The sequence below is a fragment of the Amphiprion ocellaris genome, chromosome 10 (genome assembly GCF_022539595.1).
Source record: "Amphiprion ocellaris isolate individual 3 ecotype Okinawa chromosome 10, ASM2253959v1, whole genome shotgun sequence".
NCBI lineage: Eukaryota > Metazoa > Chordata > Actinopteri > Pomacentridae > Amphiprion > Amphiprion ocellaris.
The window spans coordinates 32729816-32757264 of NC_072775.1; the positions used below are offsets into that span (position 1 = coordinate 32729816).

At 38.6% G+C, this 27449-nt stretch overlaps 1 protein-coding gene across 4 annotated transcripts in view; it reads right to left on the reverse strand.

Moving 5' to 3' along the window:
- The window catches only part of LOC111563873 (extended synaptotagmin-2-like), a 70557-nt gene that overhangs the window by 12236 nt on the left and 30872 nt on the right, over positions 1-27449 (reverse strand). The window contains exons 8-16 of one of the 4 annotated variants that reach the window (XM_023263151.3): positions 18132-18187; positions 9752-9872; positions 8183-8359; positions 7371-7453; positions 6415-6463; positions 4284-4373; positions 4094-4189; positions 1756-1857; positions 77-139 (exon numbers count right to left, since the gene is read on the reverse strand). In XM_023263151.3, coding sequence (XP_023118919.2) covers positions 77-139; positions 1756-1857; positions 4094-4189; positions 4284-4373; positions 6415-6463; positions 7371-7453; positions 8183-8359; positions 9752-9872; positions 18132-18187 — 837 coding nt within the window. The remainder of the gene's footprint in view (positions 1-76; positions 140-1755; positions 1858-4093; positions 4190-4283; positions 4374-6414; positions 6464-7370; positions 7454-8182; positions 8360-9751; positions 9873-18131; positions 18188-27449) is intronic. The other 3 variants (XM_023263153.3, XM_023263152.3, XM_023263154.3) reach the window with 3 other exon arrangements.

A 27449-nucleotide genomic window follows, 5' to 3' on the forward strand; every position in this document is an offset into this window, starting at 1 on the left:
AACTTTTGGTGGCGCTGTGGAAGTGTGAGCTAAGTGTTTGCATTTCCCCCCTGAGCGGCATGGTGTGCTTCGTTACCTTTATGGCCTTACTGACCGAGGCCTTCTTCAGCCCTGCTTGGTTGAACTCTAACGGATTGCGCTTTGATTTTCGCCCACGGACAAGGCAGGAGAGAGCAAACAAAACACACAAACACACACACCAGCAGGTTATTTGGGCGGGGAAAGAGAGGAGCATGCAGGGAGGAGGAGGACGACAACACACCAGCACCGCCGGCATCACCAAACCATCGGGATGCACCACACAAAGACACGCACACGGAGAGACAACATGGATGATCACATGGTTAATGTCATTCCCCAATTCAACCTGAACATGAGGTTAAAACGAGACCTCGACCAGCGCTGGAATCTGGCTGACATGCATTTGGAAAAACATGCCCATTTCAACAAATGCAAATAATGCCTTAAAGAAGTTTTTTACTATTCTGCAGCACGTAGAGCATTTATAAAATACTGTTTGTAATGGATTTCTACTAATATTTATATCAATTTAACAAGTCTGCCAGAAAACGCTGGTCAAAATCCCGCAGCATTAAGATGGGAGTCAGTGAACAACTTGGAGAAAAAAGATAAATGAGGATGAGACGAACAATTGGGGAACATTTACTGCATAAAGATCTTGCACTAGGATGAAATCTGCTGAATTAACAGGCAAGTATGACAAACCCACTTAATGTTGTAGCTAACAAGAACATCCTGCAGAGTGAATAAAGGTTTTGCTCACAATGCAGCAAAATGGCAAATAAAACAGAAAGTAGCACAATTGTTTTAGCCATTTTCCACTGCAGGAACCGCTGTCTGCATCGGACAACGGTTTGACTACTGCAAGGAGAGCTCTTGCTGGACAACGGAAAGGCGTATTTCAGGTAACACTCAGATTGTTTGATACCGCAGCAGGATTTGTGGTTCATGTTGCTGTAAGTACGACGTCGGATCAACAAGAAACGACACATTAAACTGTACGATTTCCACCAACCAATCCAGTTTTGATTTATCTGTACAGAACCACATTTGGGCTTTTGTTATGATCTTTGCTCAAACATGGAGAAGAAACTCCCACTCCATGTCAGGAATCAGACGTAAAAGTCTTGAGGAATTCACACACTTGTCGTAGCTTGATTTGAGGTGGAAGCAACCTAATTGGAATCTCATATTAACTTTTGATCCCACAGCATTATTAAGACTAAATCTGAAACAACATGAAGACTCATGAAACTGATTGTAATATTTGTCTGATACTTTTTATGTTGCTTTATAACATAAAAATCTCAATTCTGTTGTAACAGCATCAATAGAGCCTTATCGATTTTTTTTTACCCTTTCAAAAGTCCATTTCTCTGTTAAAATGTAATCCGTTAGGTAGAAAAACGAGCCACTGATGCATCAAACATAACTCATATGATAAAACTGATAAATGAGTGGCAACAATGTTCGATGCGTCTCCTAATTCTGAGCGAGTAAGTCTGACCATAGAGGAGGAAGGATGCTTTTGACTGTCCCTAGACTGACAGTAATAATAATAATAATGACATTAGGGAATCCAGCCAATCCATGCACTTGCAGGGACTCATGCTCACGAGGCAGGCAGTTAAAACCGTTGCTTTTTATCTTCAAAACAAAACAAAACAACACACGAGCTCCTCCTTAGCACTCTCCAGACTACTCTAGGATGCAGAAAACAGCCGGCGGACTCACAAATAGCGTCCTATAGAGAGAAGCAGTGTTCTCACAAAACACCAGACCCGCCGCCCGCCTCTCTTTTAAGTATCCGGAGCCCAAGTTCCCCTCGAAGACGCTCTTCGGAGGGGGGAAGGAGGTGAGGAACGACAGGGGGAGAAGCAAAGAAGAAGAAGAGGAGGAGGCTGAAAAGAGGAAGGTGAAGCCTGTGCTACAAAAGTCAACCATCGTCAAAGTTCTTTACATTAGAAAACACAAGGCAGACTTCCTTATTACAGACTGTACTGAGCCCAAACAAATGAGACCAATGCTGAGTGAATCTATATACAATATATGTGGTTTTATAAAGACTGATTATTAGTAATTAACGAGATAACATGTCCTACAGTAACTTCTGTCAAACTTGGACAAACAATTAACTGAGATGCCTTTTTTATTGAGGTTATTTGATGCTAGAGGTGCTGTTTTACAGTGTTGTTTCTAGTTTTTCAGCCCAAAATGCTGCAAAGATTGTTCATTTCACCATGTCTGCTTAACAAATGGTTTTCTAAATGTTCTGTTTCGCTCTAAAAACCAATGAGCTACTGCTGTTCCCGTTCCCTTCAGGAAGAAAACTCTCTCTGCGTCGACTATTGGCTAGTTAGGCGTTGTTCCGGATTAATTCTTACGGGCTAGTAAAGCTGGGAGGCTAATTAGCTGTAAGGAGAAAGTAAACGTCAGCTACAAAATACAAAAACTAAAAAAATCGATTATCACCATATGGGATCTTTGAATTAAAGAAAAAAAATGAACATTTATACTCCAGTGTTGATTAGCTGTTACTCGTGATGTGTAACCAATCAGGGCTCGAGACCACAGATTGTGAGTACAGATACAGTAAAGGAGCTTCATCATTACTGAAAATGAGAATCAGTGGTCAACTTACTTGGTTAAATAAAGGAGAAATAAAATAAATAAATATTTTATCGGAGGATGGTCAAAAAAAAAAACATTACAGTGGTACGGTTTTACATTTAAAGAATTTCTCTTGGGATTAATTATCTTTGAATCAGCGAATATGCTTAATATCCAAACAGAATCTTAATATTGTCTCTGAGATGTAATTCAAAGGATCTACTTCCACCACTTAAGTGAATGTATAATTGCAAAAGAAAAAAAAATAGAATTTGCTGTTTAAGACAAACCTTTGAATCACCGAATCAGGTGGCATCAACTCAATATTGTGTGTAATTTAAACTCTAATTTTCACTTTAAACTCTTTTTTTTTTCATCTTTGGTTCAGGATTTCAAGTCTCCTGAACTGATTTAACATCCCTGGATGTTAAAATATGACCTTTTCAGACAGTTGAGACAGAGAGCTGAAAATAATTTTGATTGGACGAAAAGCAAATTCCCCAAACTCCACATAGTTTGTTGGTGGAACGTAATGTAATTTAAAGATTGCTGAAAACTGTTGTGTCAACTTTGCACTTAAAAAAACTGGAGTGTATATATGTATATAGAAGCTGCACCTCTTGTGCTGTTATTTAAAAAAAATGGAATAGAGTTTTTGGAATCAAATCCCAAACTCTGACCACAAAGTTTTAAGACACACATACAACAACTTACAAAAACAGCCGTAAAGTCAATATTATTATTACAATTTCTGCTTTTCTATGCTTCACGGACATCTTATAATGGTGTATTTTAAGTAAAGGATCTGAGTATTTCCTTTACGTCTGCTAACATTATTAAAAAAGGTCCCATTTGTTTGTAGTAATTATGTGAATTAATCACTTTAACTGTGGCGTCAAAGCTTTACTGTTTGAATATGTGTTAAGTGTTTGTAAAGAAATGAGCATGAAAATCAATTGCTATCGTTACAGCGAAGCATAAAGGTGCAACACTTAAATAAATAAAATAAATGATGCAGAATTCCTGACAGTTTGTTTGTCTTTAAGGTGAAGCGGAGTAAAGAGCAGGAAAGTTCAGAAAAGAGATCAGCAAGAAAATGAAGCGACTCCAACAAAACCAACAAAACAAACCGATTCCCGACATTTAAAACAAACCGAGGGTTTGTTTTAAATGTCTTTGAACAATAGAAGATATATGAAATAAAAATAAGACATTAAATCACTAAAACCAACACAGCAAAAAAACAAGATTCACTCCAAATCCATAAAAATGCAAACAGGAAAGTCAGCTTTTAAACCAAACGTCTGATTTGCCGCCTTTTCGATGCTTCTTCTCTGCTTTTAATTTCTGCAAAGCACTCATTTTATTAGACACTTTTAGAAAGGTGATTCTCGTGTTTTCTCCCTGATTACTTCCTTTTCTGCTAACTTATGAGAGGAATCTGCGAACAGGTCGGCCTCACCGGCAGGTTTCTGGCTGAATCCAGGAAGATGACGAGCAGCGCTGATGAAAGGCCGTCGTTGGCGTGACCGCGGTCGGCCCTGATGCTCGTCAGCACCTGGAGGAAACCAAGGTCACGGTGATTTTCTGGGTTTTGGTCGAGGTTCGTCTTGAGCTCGTTTAAAAAAGAAAGCAAAGGTGTGTTGGCGTACCTGGTCCAGCTTCTCAGGTGTGCTCAGCAGAGACAGCCACTCCAGTTTGAGGTGCAGCTTCCCTGTAGCCACATCTTCCAGTACAAACCACTGGGGACAGAAACGACTGTTGTTAATGTCAATAATATCAAAAACACCCTAACCCTCCTGTTATGTTGCGGGTTATGTTGCGCATTCTTTCGGTATAGACCTTCTTTTGCTTGGTTTAATAAGTGTAATGAACATAAAATGTAAATGGGGACAGAGGGCAAAGTCAGCAGGTCAATTTGACTCTGAACAGAAGAAGTGTCTCGTTATCAACATCTCTCCATAAAAATTACAGTACTTTATATGTACATCATTCCAATGTTAAGTAAATGAAGATTTAACATGCATTTTAAATGAAAATCGAGTGAATTATCCCCATTAAACTATGATCTGTGAGAGGTAGAGAACGCCATTGCATTAAATATTGATAGAAATGGTTAGTAAAGGAGTTAATAATGAGATATAAACAATGTTTATTGGGATTTTTTGGTTTATGACATTTTTTTGTAATTAACCTGAGAAACAAACATAACAGGAGGGTTAAAAATTCTCCATTTTGCGGCTCGTAGCAGACATTTTCCACCTGACAAATAAGAAGAAACTATTTTCCCCCTTTCTCATGATGATATATATACGTTTATTTCGACTCTTTATTAGCACAACAATGATTTTTCTCTAAATCCAGCTTATACTGACCTTAAAAGAAAAAGAGCAATTAATAGAAACACTACCAGGATCTATTTTGTATTGTGAAAGTCTTTTTTTATCATTTTACTTCAGATTTAATTAGATTAGAATTAGAATTAGAATTAGATTAAATATATTATTAAATTAGTATATGAATTATTTAAATTAAAAAATTACTTTAAAAAAAAAATTTTAAGCAGTTTTATTTATATATTTCATGACCTGTGTGACATCACTGTGCTGCTTATATATAATTTTTGTAAAGATGAAGATGGAAAAAAGTTTTTCAATGGCTGTCAGGACATATTTTGTGCTGTGAAAATGGTTCATTTTTTTCCATATTTAATTCAAAATTACAGAAAAATATCTTTTTTTGGGAATAAAACAGATACGTATATGTGCAATTAAACGTGAATTATTTAAAGGTATTTAAATTACAAAAAGTTACACTTTTATTACTTTAAATGATTGAATTTATAATTCATAATTTGCATGATATTGTTTTTATATAATGTGGGCAATAATGCAGTGGATGGATGTCTCCTGGTTGGCTGCTCATTTGAATAAAAAGAAGAAAACATTTTTAAAAATGAAAACATTATATTCCTGATGTAAGGAAATCCACTAATTTAAGTGAAAAAGAGCTGAGTATTAAGTAAGGGCATGTATATGTCATGACAAATATCTTTTTCCCCCCTTTTTAACAAAGAGTTTTGTAGCACAACAACAATTCAGCTTATGCTCAGCTCATAAAAAGATGAGTATTTTTTAAAAATACTTAACAAATATAATTTCTGTAAAGATGAAGGTGGAATAAAGCCTCTAAATGACTGTTCATAAATGGCAAGGTATATTTTGTACTGTCAAAATGGTCTATTTAGCATTATATCATATTTAATTCAAAATTACAGAAATGTCTCTTCTTTTAGTCAAAAGAACAGACACATTTACATAAATTTATAAAAATTATCTTTCTTATTTTACATCATTTTATTCATAATTTATGACTTATTTGATGTCAAGGTTATTTGATTTTATATAATGTGACCATTAATGCAATAGATTGATGTATGTTTCATGGTTGGAAGAAAAGAAAAGATGAAAAATATGTCAAAATTATATTTCTGATTTAAGTGGAAAAAATTAATTTAAGTAAAAAAAAAGAAAAAAGAGCTGAGTATTAAGTGTGGGAAGGTATAAGCCCGAAAAAACTTTAATTTTATCAACAGAAAGTCCAAAAGAATTAAACAAGGGAATCTCGGACATGCATCATCTTGTAAATGCAGCAACCAACGAGCTGGATCAAACACTGACAAAATATATGATATGTGAAGAGAAATGACTGAGTGATGAATTTTAGATTTATTAAAACAGCAGCGAGATGAAAACAGCTCAGAGGAGAAAAGATGCAGATCACCTCATCGACCTTCTGTTCCTTCTGGACTTCAGCCACGTCGATCCCCAGACTGGAAAAAAAATCAAAAATAATTCTGTTTAAATACGTTTAAATAATAATCACTATCATCCTAGCATCCTGGTGATGTCTTCAAATGTTCCAAAAATGAAAAACACTCATTTTTCTTCACATGAAACGCAGACAAGTTGCAAATCTTCACTATGGAAACGGTGGCTGTTTGGAATTTTTACAGAAAAAATAATTAATCAGCTGCAGTCAGAGTGAGGTTTCATCTGTTTACTGTTTCTAGAAGTCATTTGAGGGTTTAAGAAGGATTCTGACTCATCACAGCACATTTGGTTGAAGAGTTAATGGTGGAAAATTAAAGTCAGACAGAGAATTCAGTGTAAAAGCTCAGAACTGTCGTCTGGTACATCAAACCTGACATCCTCTGACACAACATTTAAGACAAATTCTTGACATGAAAACCTTAATATATAGAATCCGTTAATGATCAGATGTCAGGTTTTCTTTAAATCTGAATGATTTCAAGCTGCTGCTTAGGCCTGTATCTCAGGAAGTCAGGAATTAATTCATCTTTGAAGTGTAAAATGTCCAACATCAGTGAGAATAACAAAGTGACGTCTTCAAATGTTGCATTTTTTTCTGACCACAAGTCCAAAATACACTCAAATATTCAATTCGAACTGACGCAGCGCACAGAAAAGTTGCACATCTTCATGTTTCAGGAGTTGAAACAAGATGTTTTGCATTTTGGCTGCATTTTTGATGAAATATTCATTCGATCATTTCAGAATACGCTCAGAGAATCTTAACCTCGGATCAAAAAATGTGATTAAGATTTGATTAAATCATCCAGTGTTTGTTCACCAGAACTCCGAGGCCTGATTATTCCTCATTTAGAAGTTATTTAGGTTCAGGATTAATGCTGAAAAACAACAACAAAGCAGCGTTACCTTCCCAGGAAGTCGTCTTTATCGGTGTCTTCATCAAACAGCTCAATCGTCATATTCTGTCCTGAGGAATCGTACACCAAAGCCTGGAAACACAGATAAACTCATGACCAAAACACGATGTGGAACAAGTCAATGACTTCCCATTTTGTGGAACAATATTTTGCATCTTTCAGCGTCAAGTTTTTGGCGAGTTTCTGACAAAAATGCAGGGAAAAAAATACTTTTTTTGGGTCACCAATTAAGCCAGAAATACAGGTAATAATCTAAAATGCAGTCTGACAAAACCTCATGGAGAGACGTTGCTTTAGATTGGCCACCAGAAATTTTTGTTTAAAAACTAGACGATGAAGATGATTTCCTGCTTACTTGTGACTTTCAGTTTCTCTAAAATGTAAAGGATAAACTTTAAATCTCTACATTTGAGCCATTTGTTTTGCCGTAAATGTGCGTTTACACATGGTTATTTGTGTAAAATGTCTTCATTGTGAAAAACACAGCTGTTCACTTGTAGAACAATAAGAATTTGAAGTTTCCAGGACAAATTCTCAAAAGCTTTTTCAGGTTTAAGCAATAATGTTATTTATCCAGTGGAACCAAATATTCAAATATTTAACTGATATTAAAAAATTGTGACTTTTTGAATCATAACATGTGAATATGGGCCTATTTAAGACAGATGTCTGAACACTCAGTGCCGCAGTGAAATGATTTACTGAAGGTGTCTTTAGTTTGTGGTGCAGCTGTAGAAAGTCAAAATTAAATGAAAGAAATAAAAAAGATGCTAAACATGCGTTGAACACTGTGTCGCTCACCTCGTACACTTCGTTCCATTTCGGATGGACCGTCTCGTGGATCACTTTGCTCTGGAACAGGTCCGTCCCGACCTTGATGACTCCGTACGGGTCGGACTTGCCTTTGATCAGCCCTCCCAGGAACTTGTCTTTACCCAGCAGGTCCTGAGCCTCGATGAAGTGGATCCTCAGCAGGCCCTGCAGGTAACAGAGATGTGGGTGATGAGTTGTAGGACCGTCCTACATATCATCTGTACTACTCTACTCTAACTCCAACCCTTTTCTTCACTGTTTTTGCAATGAAGGAGCGAAACAACGATGCAAGACTTTTTTCCAAGACGGCAAAATTTGACACCAAACATGGGTGAAACTGGCACAAAGAACAGTCTGCAGGTCAACTCAGAGACCGTTTGGTAGCTTGTGTAGCAATAGAGGTAAAACGAGAATCATTTCTCATTAAAAACGGGATTGAAAGTTCATGCTGAAGAGAGATTTTTGTGTGAAAAGAAGTGCAGTGGGAGTCAAAGCTGTGATGTTACAAAGGAACTCCAACATGGTAGCACAAGCTAATGGGGCAAAATTTCAGTCATAAGATAAGATCCAAAATGAGACGATACGGTAAGATACGGCACGATACGGTACAACAATATATGATACAATAATGCACGACAACATACGATAAGACAAAATAACATAAGCTATTAATACATGTCCACAGGGGTGTTTTTCTCGAATGGAAACGCACCACATCTGAGTACCGCCTGCTTGGTGGGCGTGTCCTAGTGGGCCACTAGGTGGTCACATTCAGCTCTTCTGCCCTTAAGCCCAGTAAAAGCATCAGACCAATACGGTTTGGTCGCAAACTTGCTCTTTTATTATGAAAACAGTTCAGCGAAAAGCATTTCTTAAAAGCATTTGAGGCGAGAAATAAAGTGCTGAATCTGTCCTTGTTTTAGTTCAATGATGGCTGGCTAGGACGTTCTACAAAAGTTTCACGAGGTGTCGGACCTCTGCTCTGCTCATTTGCATAAGGTAGAAGTCAAACTGCTTTATGCAAATGAGCTCTGGGGAGACTCACCACAACGCAGCTCAAAACTCGCTGTAACGCAACCAGCATGCAACGTGGTGCATTTCACACAAACAATGAATGGCATGCAAGAAATTGAGGGACCCTTTGGAAACGTACCTTAAGGTAAGATACGATGAGATGTGAAAAGGTGCAAAACGATTAGATAAGGCACGGTACGACAAGACAAGACAAGACATGAAAAGATACAACAAGATAAGATACGCTACGATCAAATATGACACAATAAGATATGATATGACATAGACATTAATGGTAAATAGGCGATGAAACCGAACCAGAATTATCCGTAAGAAACTCACCAATAATTAGAAATACAATGACGATTCTTTTCACTATTCACATTCACTATATGACAATTTGAGAACAGCAGCAAACTATGACATTTGAGAGGCAGGGACCAGAGAATGTTTGGCATTTTGTTGCCAAAATACATGTCATTGCGTTGCCAGGTTTATTATTTGACTGGTTTTTTTCACAGCCTCAGCTGTCAGCTGTGTTACCTTGGGAATGGGGAAGCGGAGCTGGGCCAGCTGGGCCTCTCCCACCAGAGGGATGGTGATGCGGTTGGGCAGCACCAGGTAGCTGTAGATGATGTCCTGGATGATGCTGTCACACAAACCGCTGAGAACAAATAGAGAGAGAGGTGAATAAAACGAGGCTCATTTGGTAGTTAGAATCTCACCTCGGCCTTCACTCGTTTAGTTTCGCTTTCACCTGCTGGATGCTCTGACGTCTGCAGCTTTCTACATGTGCACAGACCAGTGTGCTCCAACATGTTCGTCTTTGGTTTCAAAAACTATTTATACGAGATTCACGTGCTGACTAACAGGCTGAAAGACAAATCCTCACTGAACAACCAGCATGTATATAAATACTAAATCCCAGCTGCTGTTCAGGCACACTGACATGTGATACGGTGACACTGGTGTGTGAGTCCACTGCTCAGTTTGTGTTTGATGTGTACATGGCTCCCACATCCTGACTGCTGCATTATAGTAACTGACTTCAGATTCAGAAAAAACACAGTTTGGGTGTAAATTAATACAAAGACTGCTTCACTGTATGTTTTTGTTTTAGTTTTTGGTGCAGCGAGCAACAAAACCTGAATATCTGAGGGATCGACGGCATCAGAGACACTTTTTTTGCATCATATCACTGTAAATACTGAAGTTCATAAACACATTTACAGACTTGAGCTTGAGAAAGAATCTTTGCAGTTTCTGACTAGTTTTCACTGCAATATAAAGTCCTGCACCTCTATTGAAACACAATTATGGCTTAAAGGAGACACAGCTGAAAATGTGGCTATAATGCATGAAATCATAAAGAAACTTGAATTTCTTTGATTATTTATTTATTTATTTTATAAAGTTAAAGCTGGATCTAAAACTGTTATGAATAAGCTCTAACTGCTTTATAGGTCCTTTGTCGTGGGTTGAAAGTACTTCCAATTAAAACTGTTTGAGACAGTGTTTCTGGGTGACTCAAGCTGCACTGAACAGACCCTTTCAAAATAAAAGCATCGTCCAATTAATCAAACAATAATTTAAAAAAAAAGAGGTCACAAATGTGAGTGTTTCTCTAGATTCTAATTTAGGCTTCATGTCTAACACAAACAAAGGTGGCATTCACTCATATCAGAAGAAAGAAGAAAAAGAAAGATGCAGCAAACTCAATAACGCTTTGGAGTATTGTAACCCTCCCTATAGGCCATTAAGAGGCTGCAGCTTATCCAGTCTTTCTACTTGTATGCAAAGCACTTAACCTTAAATTTCACTAAAATCCAAAATTCCCTGCAGCCTTCAACCCATCAGGATCCTCTACTGCTGCTTTCTGGCTGCCCTAAACCAAAACCAAATTGAAAACCGGAAATTCCTCCACCGATGCTCCAAGTTCATATTCATAATTATGCTGTATTTTATGTTATTTTTAATATTAAAGCAGTTTGAGCTGCACGTGTTGCACGGAAAGTGATACACAAAGAAATTGCTATGGATATTTGCTGCTGTTTCACCTCTAGATGGCAGCAGCATCCTGCATCAGAGAACCTTCAGCAGCTTCACTACTGGAATAAATCCCCCCTGCAGGAGCTAATTCTGGGTCTGTTTTACTCCGGGATTTCCCGCGAATGCACAGTTGGTTTTTGTGTTGATGTGCTGAGTCCTGAACTGCTTGTTCACTGAGCACATAACCACGACCATGGTTGCAGGTCTGCTGCCTGTCCTGTCATTAAAAACACCCACTGAGGTTTCCACACATCCCACCATGCCTATAAAAGGAGCCTGTTTTTGTATTGGAACGAACTCTGTGTGTGGCTGCTATTCACAAAGTGAGCAGCTGAGGGTGACTTCAGGTTCTCCTGCTGTTTCAGGGCAAAATGCAAATACGACTGAGGAAATATGAGTGTCCTCGTATTCAGAGAAAGAAAGAGGAGGGTGGGGCGAGTGCAGGTCTGCAGCAGAACACACAAGTGATTTCCTTCAAACTTGTTGAACGAGGAAAGCTACATTTCTCAGGGTGGAGTCCTTTGAAAACCGCAGAGAGTTTCTCTACTGAAAACAAACACACAGAAAAACAACAGGAAACTATTACAGGAGGAGTAACAGAGTTAGCAGTGTGGGAGGGGAGTTAACCTCCTTAGGGTTTTGTGTCAGAAGTGTTTTATGTATAAACTGGGCTAGGAGGTGCAATAAAACTTCCATACATTATCGATACACCGCTTGATCCTTTGTAGGGTGAAGGGGGAGCTGGAGTCTATCACAGCTGACTTAAGGGCAACTGCAGTGGGTTGTCCACTGATAGCAAGGTTGGCGGTTCGATCCCCAGCATTCCAAAGTGTCCTTGGGCAAGAAACTGAACCCTAAGTTGCTCCAGATGGGAGGCAGGTACCCTGCATGGAAAAAGCATGGAAGCTCTGTTGCCATTGGTGTGTGAATGTGTGTGTGAATGGGTTGTAAAGCACTTTGAGTACCAATAAGGCATAAAGGTGCTATAAAAGTGTACACCATTACCACGGTATACCATGGACAGGTCACCAGACTATCACAGGGCCCAACAAAACTTCAAGGACGTGAAAAACAGGTGAAGTGAATAACATCGATCATGTTGTTCGAATCTTGAGTCCTGACATTCATGTGGATGTTTGACATGTACCACCCATCTAAACACTGCAGGTCAAGCAACCCCCCAACCTCCCATGGCAACAGCAGTCCTTGATACCAGTTCCCATCCTCAGCAGGACAATGCACCCCGACAGACCATAAAAATTGCTCAGGAGTGACCTGGGGAACACGAAAGAGCTAAGGTGTTCACCCGGGTTCACCACTCCCCAGATCCAAATCTTACTGAGTATCTGTGGGATGGTCCAGGATAAGTCTGATCTAGGTAGGTTCCACCCTGTAACCCACAGGACCCACAGAATTCACTGGTGCAACAGGACATCCCCAGTGGTCCTGTGTCCATGCCCCACTGGGTCAGTGGAGTTTTAGCAGCATAAAGGAGACCAACATAATATTAGGCAGGTGGTCATAATGTTATGCCTGATTGGTGCATGCAGCACTTTGGCACCAAACTGAAAAATCTTAAGAATGACTGGAGGGACTGCCAAGAAGGCCTACATTGCCCCCGACTCCTACACCTAACCCAGCAGGTGGTGGGAACACCTGGGGATGACTCCATGCTGGTCTTTTAGAGGAGCCTGGACATCTGGAGGGAGCTCTGAGTGAAGCCTTCATGTTGAGAGGAGCCAGCTGAGGTGGTTTGGGCATCTGATTACAATGACAGCATGTCCACCTGGAGGAGACTGTTGTAGACCCAGAGCTTACTAGAGGAATTCCATATCTCATCTGGCCTGGGATCGCATTGGAATCATCCAGGAAGAGATGGAAAATGTTGCTTGGAAGAGGGACCCAAACACGCTTAAGTGTAAGAAAATGGAGACTGAACGGATTCATGGCTCCCAGAGGATAAATCTGAATGTCTGTTGTTCCCCTGACCTTTCCTCTGGTGCCACCATGGGGTAGAGATTCATAATTTTTAGTGAAACACCACAATATGCTGATTTCCACTGCAGGAATTTGTTATGCATTTAAAGACGGCCTAAAAAAGTAACTACCCTGGGGAAGGTACTTTGGAGCTGCCCTGAAAAAAAACAAAAAACAGCTGGGTGGGCTGCAACGGTGATTTGTTAAACTTAAAGAGGACAAAGAGTACCAGTTTCCTGCTTTAAAACTACTGTAGAAATCATGACAAAGGCAACAGTTCTTTCTTTAACTTGGACCATGCCATGCTTTGACTTCAATATGTATGTGACAGCTTGAAAACTTGTAGGGATCTAAAGGTAACCAATTGGCAAACACAAAAACAACAACCAAAGTGGAGCGTGTGTAGTGATAAAGCTTTCATTGTGTGTATATTTCTGCTGAATCATCTTTTCCACTGTACAGGAATGACCAATGGTGGCCAGTTGACTGGGTTTGGCAGGCGTCATTTTCCACTTTAATGTGCAACAAAGAGCTCTAAAACATAAAAACTGGAAAACGCCTCCTCAAGCAGTGAATGAAGTCCCGTCTGTAAAATGCTTCTCCTGAATCCACCCCAACATCACATCACTGTCTGCGGCGAATCTCCTTTTCATAATCATGTTACTAAAAATACCAACACTTAGCGGGGAAAAGTAAAGGTCATAATCCATTCTGTGATCCGGTGGTTAATGTAATGGTTTCAGCTGCAGAGCCCGAGAGCCTGGCAGGCCACTCAGCCTGAGAGTCCACCGGGATCGGACCTTCTAAGCTTCATTTCCTCATCATACTGAACACAAAAAGGCTCTGAGGGCTCGGCTTCAGGGGTGATAATTCTGACAAGCATTTAAAAATGTTGGAAGAGCTTCCTAGTAGTTTCTTGCTTTAATTCTCCGAACTTGATGCAGTGTTTTTTTTTTAGTTCTGTCAAATTTTTCATCACTGTGGGCTCATTTGTTCCTGCGATGTGAAGTCCTGAACCTCTATGGAAACAGAAAAACCGTGACTAGAAGCTGAGAGAACTCTGAAATGTGATCTGTGTGGTATAACAAAGTTATAGTGTCAGAAATTATAAAAAAGGAAAAATGAAAGCTGATTTTCTTGGATTATATATTTTACAATGATTGAAAAAAACAAAACAGAATTTACAAGCACAACATTTTCCAAAGTTGCCACAGATGTTACCAATAAAAAAATGTGGTTCTACATACTATAAATATTTAAATGTCTAATAAGTTTCCATATTTGTTTCCCATCTGCTCCGTAAAAACACTGCCTGCAGCTCAGCTGAGAAGTCCCTGAACTTTTGTCACGACTGTTGGTCACACATGGTTGCACCAAGGAGTGCAGATTGTTTTTTCTTTTCACTGAAAACAGTTTACATTTACCAAATTTTACAATGAAACATGTACAATAAAGTGCTTTTAATATCACGATTTAAAGTAACGCCACACCACAGATGAGCAGTTCAAGCACCATCTGAAAGTTGAAAATCTGACAATTCTTTCTGTTTTGTACAGTGTCCAGCTGGGAGAAGTGGTGCCATTTTAGTGATTTCTTTAAAGATATTATGCTTTTTAAACCTGCTGGTGGGTTTTAGGGTCCTGAGGGTTAGGCTGTTTAGATATTTTTCTATTGCAGTTGACATAAAAATCTAATTTTAAGTGAATATTTGCCTCTGGTACAAAAAGAAGACACAGGTAGAGCAATGTTAATAACTCGACAATTTTAATTAGTGTCTGTACTTTTTTTTCTGTGTGAATCAATAATGTGCAAATGTGCAGTAAAAACAGAAGTTGAACAAGCTGTGTTACGACTCATTTTACAGCTCAAACTTTGGAATACACTGAAAAACAAACGGGCAGTTGTAAAAAGGAGAACTCTGGATGCTTTCTTCTAACATACTGGTTTGAAGTGGTATGACCGCACCACACATTCAAATTTTACCAAACTGACAAAGTTTTCACAACTAAAATAATGAATATTCACAGATTTATAGTTCAAAAAGCAAAAAGGTAATAATTTCTGATGTGAGCCATTCAGGGTCTAAACGTATTTTGGGCAATTTTTTACTTTTTTTGCAGCTGGCAACAGTTTGCATTGAGGTAAAACTGGCAGCAAACCTCAACCTGGGTGCCATATTGCTCATTTCAATGAGCTCAACAGACAAACGCAAAACTTCTTAGATGGGCAGCACAAGGAAGACAGGTCTTCTCACAGCGTAAAACAAAGAAACAAAGATGGAGTCTAAGTTTTAAAGTGCCTCCCTGATCACTGATTTAATCCCTAAAAGACTAATTTCTCTGTGTAACAGCGTTTAAAATAACAATATGCAGACTTGTCAGCAAGGTACAGGATTTTCGTCTATGGGGTCTTTAACTTTTCAGGATCTAAATCTGTGTATTTTTAGGGTGGAAACGTACCAAATTGTTTAAATTTATGTTCATTAATCAGAACAAAAGTGATATTGCTTTGGAAGAGATAATGCAATCACCTCCAAAGATTGAAACTTTGCATTGATCTGAACGTCTCGTCAGTCCTGTTGGGATGCAAGTTCAAAACCCCAAAAATACCAAAAACAAAAAGTCCGTTGAGTCACATTTTGCCAAACCAGCTTAGTAGATTGCTGTAATACTGGAGTAATTCAGAGACAGGATTGTTTCCTTGGGTTTCCTGGGAGTCTGAATTTGTGTTTTTGGGAGTCACCAGCATTTAATAGCACAGAATAAAGCTCGGTTTTCATCTGTCAAGGTGTCTCTTGGTCAGTGGATTACAGGGCAAAAAATGAAACATGTTAAGCAAACTGTGGATTTCATTTGAATGTGGATTTTAAATTCATGTGCTCGGGCTCTGATAATGTGCCCAACATTTGCATTGAAAAGCAGGTTTCAGTTAGAGCCTGCCGAAGCTAACCCTTATTAAAACTTCAATCCAGCCTATTCTGAGCCTGAAATACTCCCACAATGCAATGTGTCCCCTCAACTTTTCACAAGAAACAAGGAAATATAATTTATAAATCCGTAAATGTGAATAAAATACCCATCAAGTGTTCTGAAATAATAATAACACACTGTGTGAAGGCATCACATCTCTCTAAAAAGCAGCTCTCTCTGGTCACAATTATCAAAGCAAGCTGTGAGAGTGTGTGTGTGTGTGTGTGTGTGTGTGTGTGTGTGTGTGTGTGTGTGTGTGTGTGTGTGTGTGTGTGTGTGTGTGTGTGTTGGAAGTCTTTTTACCAACATAATAAACTGGTGCAGCAGATGCACAAAAACAAGTGACACGCACGCTACACTAATACTGTTTCTGACTTTGCTTACTTCTCTGAATGAGGTGGGACATTTCAAATTACCCTCCAGTGACAGTCAGTGATTTCCATCCAATCCAAAGCTAAAGTTGCCTATTTTATTTCAGCAGCTACTCTATCTGACTGAACCTCTTTCTGCAGCATGTGGATGCCGGAATGTAGTTTGTTTATGAGTGAAACTAGTTGCAAATGAACAAAAACAACTGTATGCATTGTAATATCGCATCCCTGAAAGCTGTTAGCACTTCATAAGCTATAAATGTGGGAAATTAGAAGTTTGTAAGTGCAACTGTTGTTGTTTTATTCATAAAAAAATCTACCAAATTTCCTTCCTAAAGGCCATCAAATTTAGTTTCATCAACAAAAAATATTTTAATGTGTGCTATTAAAAATTTGCAATGAACATTCCAAATTTCCACCCAAAAAGTTTGTATTGAATTTAAGATACTAACCTTTGCTCTGTGATATTTACAGAGGACGTCATTAAGTGTCTGAACTTCCATTTTAGCTTTAAAATCACAATGAATCATCAGGTTTTCTAATTTGCTATAGTCCTTGAACCAACAGCCAAAAAACCAAACCAAATCTAAGATTAATTGTCATATTTTATCAAAATGTATTACTTTATTATTAATTATTTATTAAAATCGCTTTATTGTACGTGTCTTATTTGAAAATTTGCCAAAAATAAAGCGTTCGCTCTGACCGGATTCCATACAAAACAAAAATCCTTGGCACAACTGAGAAGTCATGAGGGACTTGCGTACAACTGATGGTGTTGTGGTAAAACTTCAGGGACTTTTCAGCTGAACTGCAGGCTGTGTTTATGTGGAGCCAACATTTCCTCAAGTATCGTAACACAACTTTGGTAAGTACTTGGAAAAATGGTGTACATGTTGATTCGAGGTTTTACATTTTTTTTGCCCTTAACTGTGTCACATGGCAAAGAAGACATTCCTGAGTTCTCTCTGCTTTTAGTCATGGTTCTATGTTTCCATAGAGGTGCAGGATTTTCTATTGCAGGAAAAATGAGTCCACAGTGGCCCAGAAAAAACGGCCAGAAACTGCTTGATGTTCAACATTAAATGGAGGTTTGGAGTCTTTTTCTGCAGGAGGATCTTTCATTTTCCTATCTTTTACCAGCTTTGTGAGCAATCTGGCTTTCGTGTCAAAACAGAGCAACTAGAAACTGTTTTTCTTGCAAATCTGAAACAGAATGTGTTTAAAAAACTGCATACATACCAGCCTGGAACCCAGAACAACATGGAATTAAACCCAGCAGGAGAGCTACACCCTGTGCTGGTCTAACTTGCTGAAAGTGGTTTTGTATTAGCAGCCTGCATCAGTAAACGTACAAATATAGCTTTTTGAAATCAGTAAACGTAAATTCAGAAACTGAAGTGGAAGATACAGGAACTTGCTCCTCGATTTTTCTGCAGAATGTATGAAACTACCACAAGCGGAACACTGCTTGAAATCCCATCTGGAACGATTCAATTGTCAGCAACCACAGGGACAGTTTTTAGGAAGTATAAATTGTCACACTGAGTTACTTACTTGACACCAGGAATGTCCAACATGTTTGTGAGTCCCGTCCAATTGATGTCCAGCAACTGAAAGACAGAGAAGAAGTCTGATTTAGATTTAAGATAAGAAAGGCAAAAAAAGAGGAAGAAAAAGAAAAAATAGTGCTGTTTCGAGTTTAAAACGTACCAAAAAAAAGCTCCTGTCAATGAGAAAATCAGCCAAATTTAACTCCCAAATGTCAAGTCAGAGCGATAATTCCGAATGTTTAGTGGTTTCTGATAAAAATGTGTGAGAAATACACAAACATTCTGCAAAACTATAATATTTTTGAAGTGAAACTTTGCAGGTTTTGAGTCAGTTTTGTCAGAAAGCATCATCTCTAAAGCTTTTTTAAAAAATTATAAACTAATAACATTTGTTTCCTTGAGAGCAGATTCAATTTTGTGATTTTCACAATAGATGGAAACTGTGAAAACTCAGTGAGCTGTAAAAATATATATTTTTGTGGCATGTTCTGGCATTAAAATGATTAAATTTACTTTATTTGTCTGTTTGACAGGGACCATGCAGAATAATTACATATACAGCTCTTTAAGAGGGTATTACGTAATAAATAAATGCATAAATTGAATGTCATGAGTAAATATATATAATAATTCTAACTTAAATATCACTTGAGTCTCCAAAAGAGTGGATCAGATTTTATATTGGAGCTCAAAGTGAGGAAAAATGTGACAGGAGGCCAAAAAAACAAACAAAAAAGGCCCAGAGTTGTAGATTTGTTACATCAGACAGTTGTTTTCATTCCCCAGTAGTTCCAAGGATTCGAGAGGGGATTCAAAAGGACTGGGATTCTAAAAGCTGGATTCACATTCAGTTCCATCTCTACTCTCATTCAAACAGTGACTCCATGACCTTTTGGCACAGATAACAAAAGAGAAAAACAAATCCAGCAGCTTTCACCAGTTCTGGTATTGCTGATAAGCTGTTAACGCTGAGCCTCTGAGTTGCACAGAAAGTACACAGTGAACATTATGGAAGGACGTAATCCTCGCTGCAGGGAGCTGCTTTATGTTGCCATTACATGTCGCAAGTTTGCTCATATGACGAAAACCAACGCTGCAGGCAGCAACACGTTCCCTTCACACAGCTACAGATTCCTCAGAGGAATCGCAAAGGAAGGTTAATCAGGATTCTTGCACTCAGAATGGGGGCTTAACCTGGTTTTCTAACCCAGTTACCAGGATTGTACAGTGGGACTGGCTACCTGAGGATCTGGAGGAGCCACATGCTGAACATGATACCAGTTGCTGCAGTTATTAGTCGGGCTGAACCACGGCACACATGCCTGACACACCCTGATATGAAACGAATATCATATCACCGTGACTAACAGCCGGATCAGCTAAACCAGCAGCCTCTCTGCAGACAGCCGTGACTACAGCAGGTACAGGAAGCAGAATTAAAACTAGCATTGCTTTCTTGGCAGAATGTTCTGAGCTGACTGTTGTGGAAAATCTGGATGAGCCATAGGGAAAACAGTCGAGGCACAACGGTATTTGTCTTTGTAATTTATTAAAGAACAAAAGGAGCAACAGTGAATGATAATGAAGGGAAACACAGAGTGAATATTCCAGCTCCGACACCATGCTCGTGTTCGGAGATTTGACCAAGATTCAGACAACGAATGCGTCATTCCACAATTGGAGGACATTTGGGCTTCAAATTTCTCTTTTACAATGTTCTACTACATATTCATCAATAATAGGTAATAAACTATGAAAGGCTTAATTGGCTCAGCTTCCACATCAGTGGTACAATTTTTATTCCATGTTTTATTTTTTTTGTTTGCTAACCCTACTGTAATCACAGTAACAGGGTTGCTATCAATGCTAATGTTAGCTTTTTCTAGGAGTAGAAGCTGGATATTTAGCTGTTACTGCTGACCAAGAGGACAAAATTACTGCTGGAAAAAAGTTTAAAAAAAGAAAGGAAAACAAATTTGTCTTTTCCTGATAATATGCATAACAGGGTTGCATGAATAGAGTGAGACATTCACTCAGGGTTGACAATGTTTTGAAAATATGGAAAATAGAAGAGAGAACCTAGGTTTGCTCTACTCATTCTGCTGGAAAACTGATGATGTTAATTCCAGCGTTTCATGTGATTCACCGTTTTCTTCTTCTTCTACCAGCTTAAAAGGTTATGCTAGCAGGGTTGTTGTGGGACACGTTCCATGCATAAAAATTATTGTCTAAAATATTATCTTGATTTAAAAAAGGCTCCCACAATTACAAGAGACATCAGTGAAAAAAATAATACCAAAAAGGGAGATTTACATTTTATTTTAACAGTTTTATTTAAGATTCAATTTGGTCATCAGAGGGTGGGACAGAGAAAAATGGCATTTTAGGGGGAACTCCAGACTTATTTGGTATTTTTTTAAAAAATTTCAAATAATCTTTTCTCCAAGTTTTTGAATAAAAATTTGGTCTCAGGACAAGTAAATTTACACAACAACTGAATGAATGTTTTAGTATTTTGTATGGATTATTTGAAGTTTGATGGGTGGGACGTAAAAGGTCCTCCAATTCTGGGTCTGACCCAAATGCAGACTTACAATAGTATCTGTCCTTCACACAGCACAGCTTTGTCTTTCTCATGAAGACAACAGAGGCTCCTCACGATCTCGGTGTTATTAGACCTTAGTGTTTGACACTGGTCACAACACAATCACGTACCATAACAAAATAGTAGTAAACATATTCATGGTCAGGTCTGTTATGTGCTCTGATAACAGTCATGCCCGGACTTGTTTGCAACATTTGTGACACAATTGTTTGTCACATTGCAAATATAGTTCATCCCAGTACAAATTAAATTTTGCTACAACACTGACGGACTTGATGTTAGGGGGCACGCAGAGATCTATTTTTATTTAAGAAGTTTCAAGACTAGATTCATCCTAATTTCTGAAAAATTACATGGTTAAATTTGATACATTTTGTGTTTCAGTGCTGTGTTAGTGTTAAAATGACTGGTGTACTTTCACCATTTGATTGGATGGATGGATGGATGGATGGATGGATGGATGGATGGATGGATGGATGGATGGATGGATGGATGGATGGATGGATGGATGGATGGATGGATGGATACTTTATTCAGCACCGTGGGGAAATTCAAGATATCCAGTAGCCCACATTCAGTAACTCATGTTAAACTCAAGAAACACAAGGGAATCAGTGCACACATGAAAATGCAATAAACGTGCAAATTGTGCTGGTTGAAGAAATAAAGTGCCTGAATTGTTGATATTTACAATAAAGGTGCAAATTCGCTGATAATTCGAAGAAAGGGTATTAAGTCTAAGTACAGTGTAAAAATAGAACTAATTCTAATCTTAAAGGAGGGGTGCTGGTGGGCCAGGAATTACTTTTATTGCACAGTTGAGTTGAGAGGTAGTTTGGCAGCCAACAGTGAATAAAAGTGCTTGAATTCAAAGTAAGGTGGTGACATTCTAATTAGGGGTGTTAGTGATTGTTTAATTGTTGTTAATTTAACCAATTAAAAATATATATAAGCTGATAAAACAGAAGATGAGAGACATGCATGAAGCTAAGACTAGCTGTAGTGCCTAATTGCACCACCAGGTGAAGCCTTTCACTGTTTGCTCTTGTCTCACCTTCTGCTATCTGCATTTAACACTTTTCAAAATTCATTTTGCAGCCTGAAACAACAACAACAACAACCACCTCTGAGAAACAGCCTAATGTGCTGAAAGTTTTAAGGTTTGCCGAGGATTTGGATCATACAGTCGAATGAACTGGCTAAGACTAGCACTGTAGCAACACCAGGAGGCGAATGCTAGGTCTAACTGCGGTTCCGTGTTGGCAAGTACAAAAAACAGCAGGAATGCTAATGTTGAAAAACAAGTGAACAGTTTTGTGATTGTTTTTTCCAGTTTTGTTTTGTTTGAGTTTTGATTGCTGTGGACAAAGGAAGTTCACTCCCCTCAATGCTATCGTAGCCGACAGCACTGTGGGAGTTTAGCTAGCAATGGATGGACCACCATGACAGAGACCTCTGTAGCAGTTAATGGCTTCCAAACAGTGTTTTTATACAGGAAACAAGCCCATGTTTACCAGGACAACACTCCATTGAATGAGCGGCTAATGAAGATATGCTTATTTTGCAACAAACACCAATTTTCTGTGCTTAAAATTGACTTAACCAAGACACTGAAAAATGGACATTAATTAATTATTGATTGACTGATATTCTGAGGAATTCTAGATAAAGAAAACCTTTTGTTCTCTCCTGGTCTTTCTTGAAAACAGGTAATTAAAACTCATAAAATCAGCTGAAAAGAAGCATTTCATCATCGCCGGCATGAAGCCAAGAGGTAGAAACAAGCAGCGACTACCAGATCTGGTTGCAACAGGCTGAGACAGAGCAGCTTTATCACAGTAATCAGAATGACTTGATTTTCAGACAGTAAACAAATCAATCAGAACTGAGGAGCAGCAATACACTGAGAGGCCGTCTCAGCCTGCAGTGCTCCTGCAGCAAATGTTTACCGACTGCTAGTCAGTGTTCATCATCACACAGACACTCTGAGCCGTCCAGTTCACAGGACAATCACCAGACTAATGCTGGGAAGGCGGCTGGCTCAAAATAACACCAGTCCACGGACCATAAAAGGAGTGTGAGCAGGGTGCCAGGTGTTAAGGTTAACATATATGTGGACTTAAGTTGGAACGACCTGATGGCAGTGCTTTCATTACACGTTATCATAGATGAAAGTCTGCGCTCGCCAGTCGGCATATGCGAGAGTCCAGAGAGAAAAGTGTGTGTGTGTGTGTGTGTGTCAGTATGTCTGAGATTAAGAGGGACTGTGAAGCTGAAAAAGGTTATGAAAGAGGCTTAAAATGTCAAACGCTGGGAGCCGTCATTATGAAGAACGATGAGGAAAACTGATGCTCAAAACTGCTGAATTTTCTGCACGTATAAAGATAAATGTCTCACATGAGATGATACGTGTTTTGAACATTACATCAAATCAAAGGAGTGTAATACTGTTCAGTGAGTAAACATAGTAATGACATTTAAGCTTGTTGAACTGTTTGCTGACGTGAAATTCCTCCATAAGAAGCTTGAGTTTCTTTCCAGCTTTTTGGAGAAATATTACACTGACGAACAAAGGAAATGTAGAATACAGTGAAGCAGGCCAACGTCTTTCTGTGGCCTCGTTAGCGCTCTTGATGTAGACTGTGGTGGACCACAGTGCTGCTCTGCCAGGCTGGCACAGGAAGAGAATAAACGCAGTGGGGGATTTCACACAAGAAAAGCACTATCACTGAAAATAAATTAATATTACATAAGAGTCAATGATGCTTTTGATTCCAACATGAAAAGCATAGGAAAACTTGTGCTATCATGCTGAATATGTGCAGAAAAATTGCTCTTTTATAGGTCCTCTTTGATTATTATTCAGTTTAACCGATTTAAGTTCTGGCCAACTGGTGTTTGTGGGTTTCTCTGTGGGTATCAATCTACAGGTTTCAGTGCAGAGACTACAACTAGAATGTTTGTTTTTCATAATTATTATATTTTCCAAATACAGCTCTGGTAAAACAGAAGTATAATTAACCAAGTCTGGTTTACAGAGATGTTTCCTTATGACACTACAAGGGATGTCCTCATCAAGTTTTTTTGTTTTGCTGATCAAATCCAAGTCATTAATTATTTAGTGTCTGTTGGTATGATACCATTTTCCTAATTAATAGATTCGCTGGAGTACCTCGTTTTGCCACCAGGTGGAGCCTCTAACCGTTTAATACTGTAGCGACCCCAGGAAGCGTCACTCAGAGTACAGGCCGGTTTGTATATTAAGAAGCAGAGAGCATTGTGGAGGTTTAGCTAAATAATGGGCCACCATGACAAAGCCTTCTGTGACACTTAATGGTCTCCAGCCAGAATTTGTATGCTTAAGACAAAGCGGGATTGACCAGGACAAGACAAATGTCCACTATGGTAAATTAGTTTTATTACTCAATGAATTATTCTTTGATGATGATGCATTAATTAAGAGAATTATTCAAAATTTTGCAATGTGACAGCGGGTGTAAACAACACATCGGGCTTTGGTTCCTGCCAACTGATCGGCCCTAATCCCGATGTTTGAAATTGTCTCTGAACAGCCCTCGTCACTACAATTTCTTTACGGTGGTATGTGAGTAAAACATGACGACGAGGATTCTTGTAAAACTTTTTTTTTGTGTAAATCAGTTGCACGTTTTCAATATCTAAAATGCTGTAATTGTGAGATTTCAGCCACATCTCACCATCATGGTTAGCCGGTGCAGACAGTAAAGTGAGAATAATGCTTCAAAGATTGCAAAAATAAACACCTTAAACTACGTGATCTCCATCTTCTTCTAAAGACAATGACATGCTGTCAAAATCTATTGCATAATCAAGTAAGTAGATGTTCCAAATAATCAAACTGCCTCCCTCAAGTTCTTATGCCACAAAAATCCCCAAAGGACAAATGTTTAATTTTCCCAGCACAAAAAGAAGCTTTCTGTCAAAGCTGCAAAACACATTCCCTGCCGATCCACAAGGACAAAATGCATTGATAACCACATAATCTAATGATGCAAAGTGGAACTATCACTGCACAGAGTTCATATTAAGCCAAAGCAGCACTTCAGTACAGTCACACACAGTCGCACACATTCCTCATTCAGAGTGAAAGTGCTCTTCTTCGTCTTCTAGCTGCTGGCAGCCGTAGCAGCAAGACGTTCAGATAATGCAGACCAGATTATAAACAGACCGTGGCTGGTATGTGAATCTGTGATGTCACTGAAACAACACACCACAACAACCTTCCATTGTTACGAGTCAACTCAGGGCAACTGAAGGGATTCCTGCTGCCTCCAAGCTATATATACATATATTTTTTTACAGTTTTGGCCTTAAACAACCAATGCATCCCAAACAGAATGCTTTTTGTGTTTTACAAATTACACACTACAACTGCCTATACAAAGCTTGCACTGTTGCATACAGAAGATTTTCCTGAGTTCTCTCTGCTTCTAGACATAGTTGTCTGTTTCCATAGAGGGGCAGGACTTTTATTTGTAGCGAAAGCATAACTGGAGGAAAAAAACAGGTCCAGAAACATGCGTGGAGTTCAGAGAACTAGATTTGAATTTTGTTGGTGAACTTTGAGAGCAACAAACCAGACACAGTAGGAAATGACAAAAAGTTTCCATATAACCATAACAAGTCCATAAACTCTGCACATACCTACAGTAATTCTGCACACTGAAGTAGCTATAAAAAGTCAAACACTTCAGAATGAAAGGTTGTAAATTATTGGTGGATTTTAAAGCCTGCAATCCACTAAAGGGCTTTGGGTTGAAACTTCCTTCCTTGCTCCAACAATACATCTTTGTTTTAGTCATTTGTTTCTGTTCATACCAAAGCACCTGTTTAGGAAAATGAGCGGATCTGTTCAAAGTGACTTACAGGGAGGAAAGCTAACTTCCTGTTCAGGAAATGTTGACAGATGAGGTTTGACCTCACCGTCTTTGGTTGAAAACCACAAATTAGCATTTGGTACGTGGCTCCAGGATATCTCAAAAGTAGGTTAATGCACAAAAAGGAAAGTGTATCTAATCAACATTCCATCAGACGAATGTTGGAAAGAAAAATGCAGCAGATTTTGAAGTTATGATGTTGGCATATGAAACTGTACTGATCTGCTCTTGTGTTCTTGCACCGACTTTAAAACCGCTGAAAGGTAAAGTGAATAACAGTAATTATTACAATTCAATGTTCTGCTGGGAAACCTTTGGTCCTGACTATCGACTGATACTGATGCCAGTTATTGGAAACCTGGCAAGGCTGATAAGTTTTATTTGGCTTATATTATATACATTGCATGTAATATTTTAACAGCGTGTGATAGCAGAGAACCTGTTATTCATAACGTGGGTTCTTCATTAATAAAGGTGACTATGACTGCATATGTAAAGTCTGTTTATGTGGGCTCAATTGAGATTGTTTCCTAGAATCTGTTTCAGGTTAATCTGTGGCTGCCTTCTAACTTAGCCGCTAGCCGTTAGCGTAGCCTTAGCCACTGTGAGAGAAGCTAACTTCCTGGTTTGTGGCAACAGCTTGTGTTTCTTGTACAGTTTTTTTGCTGCTTGAGACACATTTCTGAGACCACAGAGTGAAGACAGACAGAAAGAGGAGGCTGCATCCCACCTGAGATATTTAATTTATCAATCGTTCGATAATTTACCAATACAATAACTGGTACAATGTCAAATTTTCATCATAATAATCAACCAGGTTGACAATCCACCTATAAAACCTGCTCAGGAAAAACTGGAAGAGCACGACTAAGAGCCCAAAATGTTGAACCAGCCTCCACAGTTCCCAGATCTCAAAATGATGGACCATCTTTTAACCATAACTGAGACACATAAACACATCACTCCTGTTTCAGCCTCTATATACTGACTTCCTGCATGTTTCAGGGCAGATTTCTAAATTTTACAGATTACTTTTAGGGCTCCTCATGGCTCCTATCCTAGTTATATTTCTGACCTAAATAAAGATTCTTCTTCCTGATTCCAGACATGGAAGTACAACAGGGACCTACACAATATCAGATGGGTGGCATTAATGTGTCAGACTTCTCTGTCTCAGGCTAAAGCTAGAGACAATATCTGACAAGTTAGGTTTCAACTTATTGCATCAGTGCATTCACTAGTTGAAAATTGACAGCGGGACATGATTTCATCATTATGTGGCCGCAAAATGAATGATCTGTTTTATGCTGAAAACTTTCCTCAGCAACTTTCAGGTTGTTGTGTCAAAAGTCACCAATGAGGAATAATCCCAGCAGCAGCATGCAGCTAATTCAGGAAATAAGATGATTTTGATTTGGGAGACTGTGGTACAAGATCCCACAAATGTGTTAACAATGAGGTAAAAATGTGTAATCATTGATTTTTGACAAACAAGCCAATGTATAGCTGCAGTAATCGGTCACAACATATATAGCAGTATACTCTGCCAGTCTGTAGAAGCTCAAATTGAGGCGAAACTGTATTTTTATACTGCAGAATGTGCTTGATAAATGCTTGAAGTTTTATGATGGCATCTGCAGCAGCAATTTGAACTTCTAAACTTCACAGTGATCAAAGCAAAGCCTTGAATAGAGCTGTAACAATTAAAGACGAGTCGATCAATTAATAAGCAGCAACTGTGATAACTAGTCATTTTCATGCCAAATATTTTGCGCTTTCCTTTGTCATTTGGAACATATTT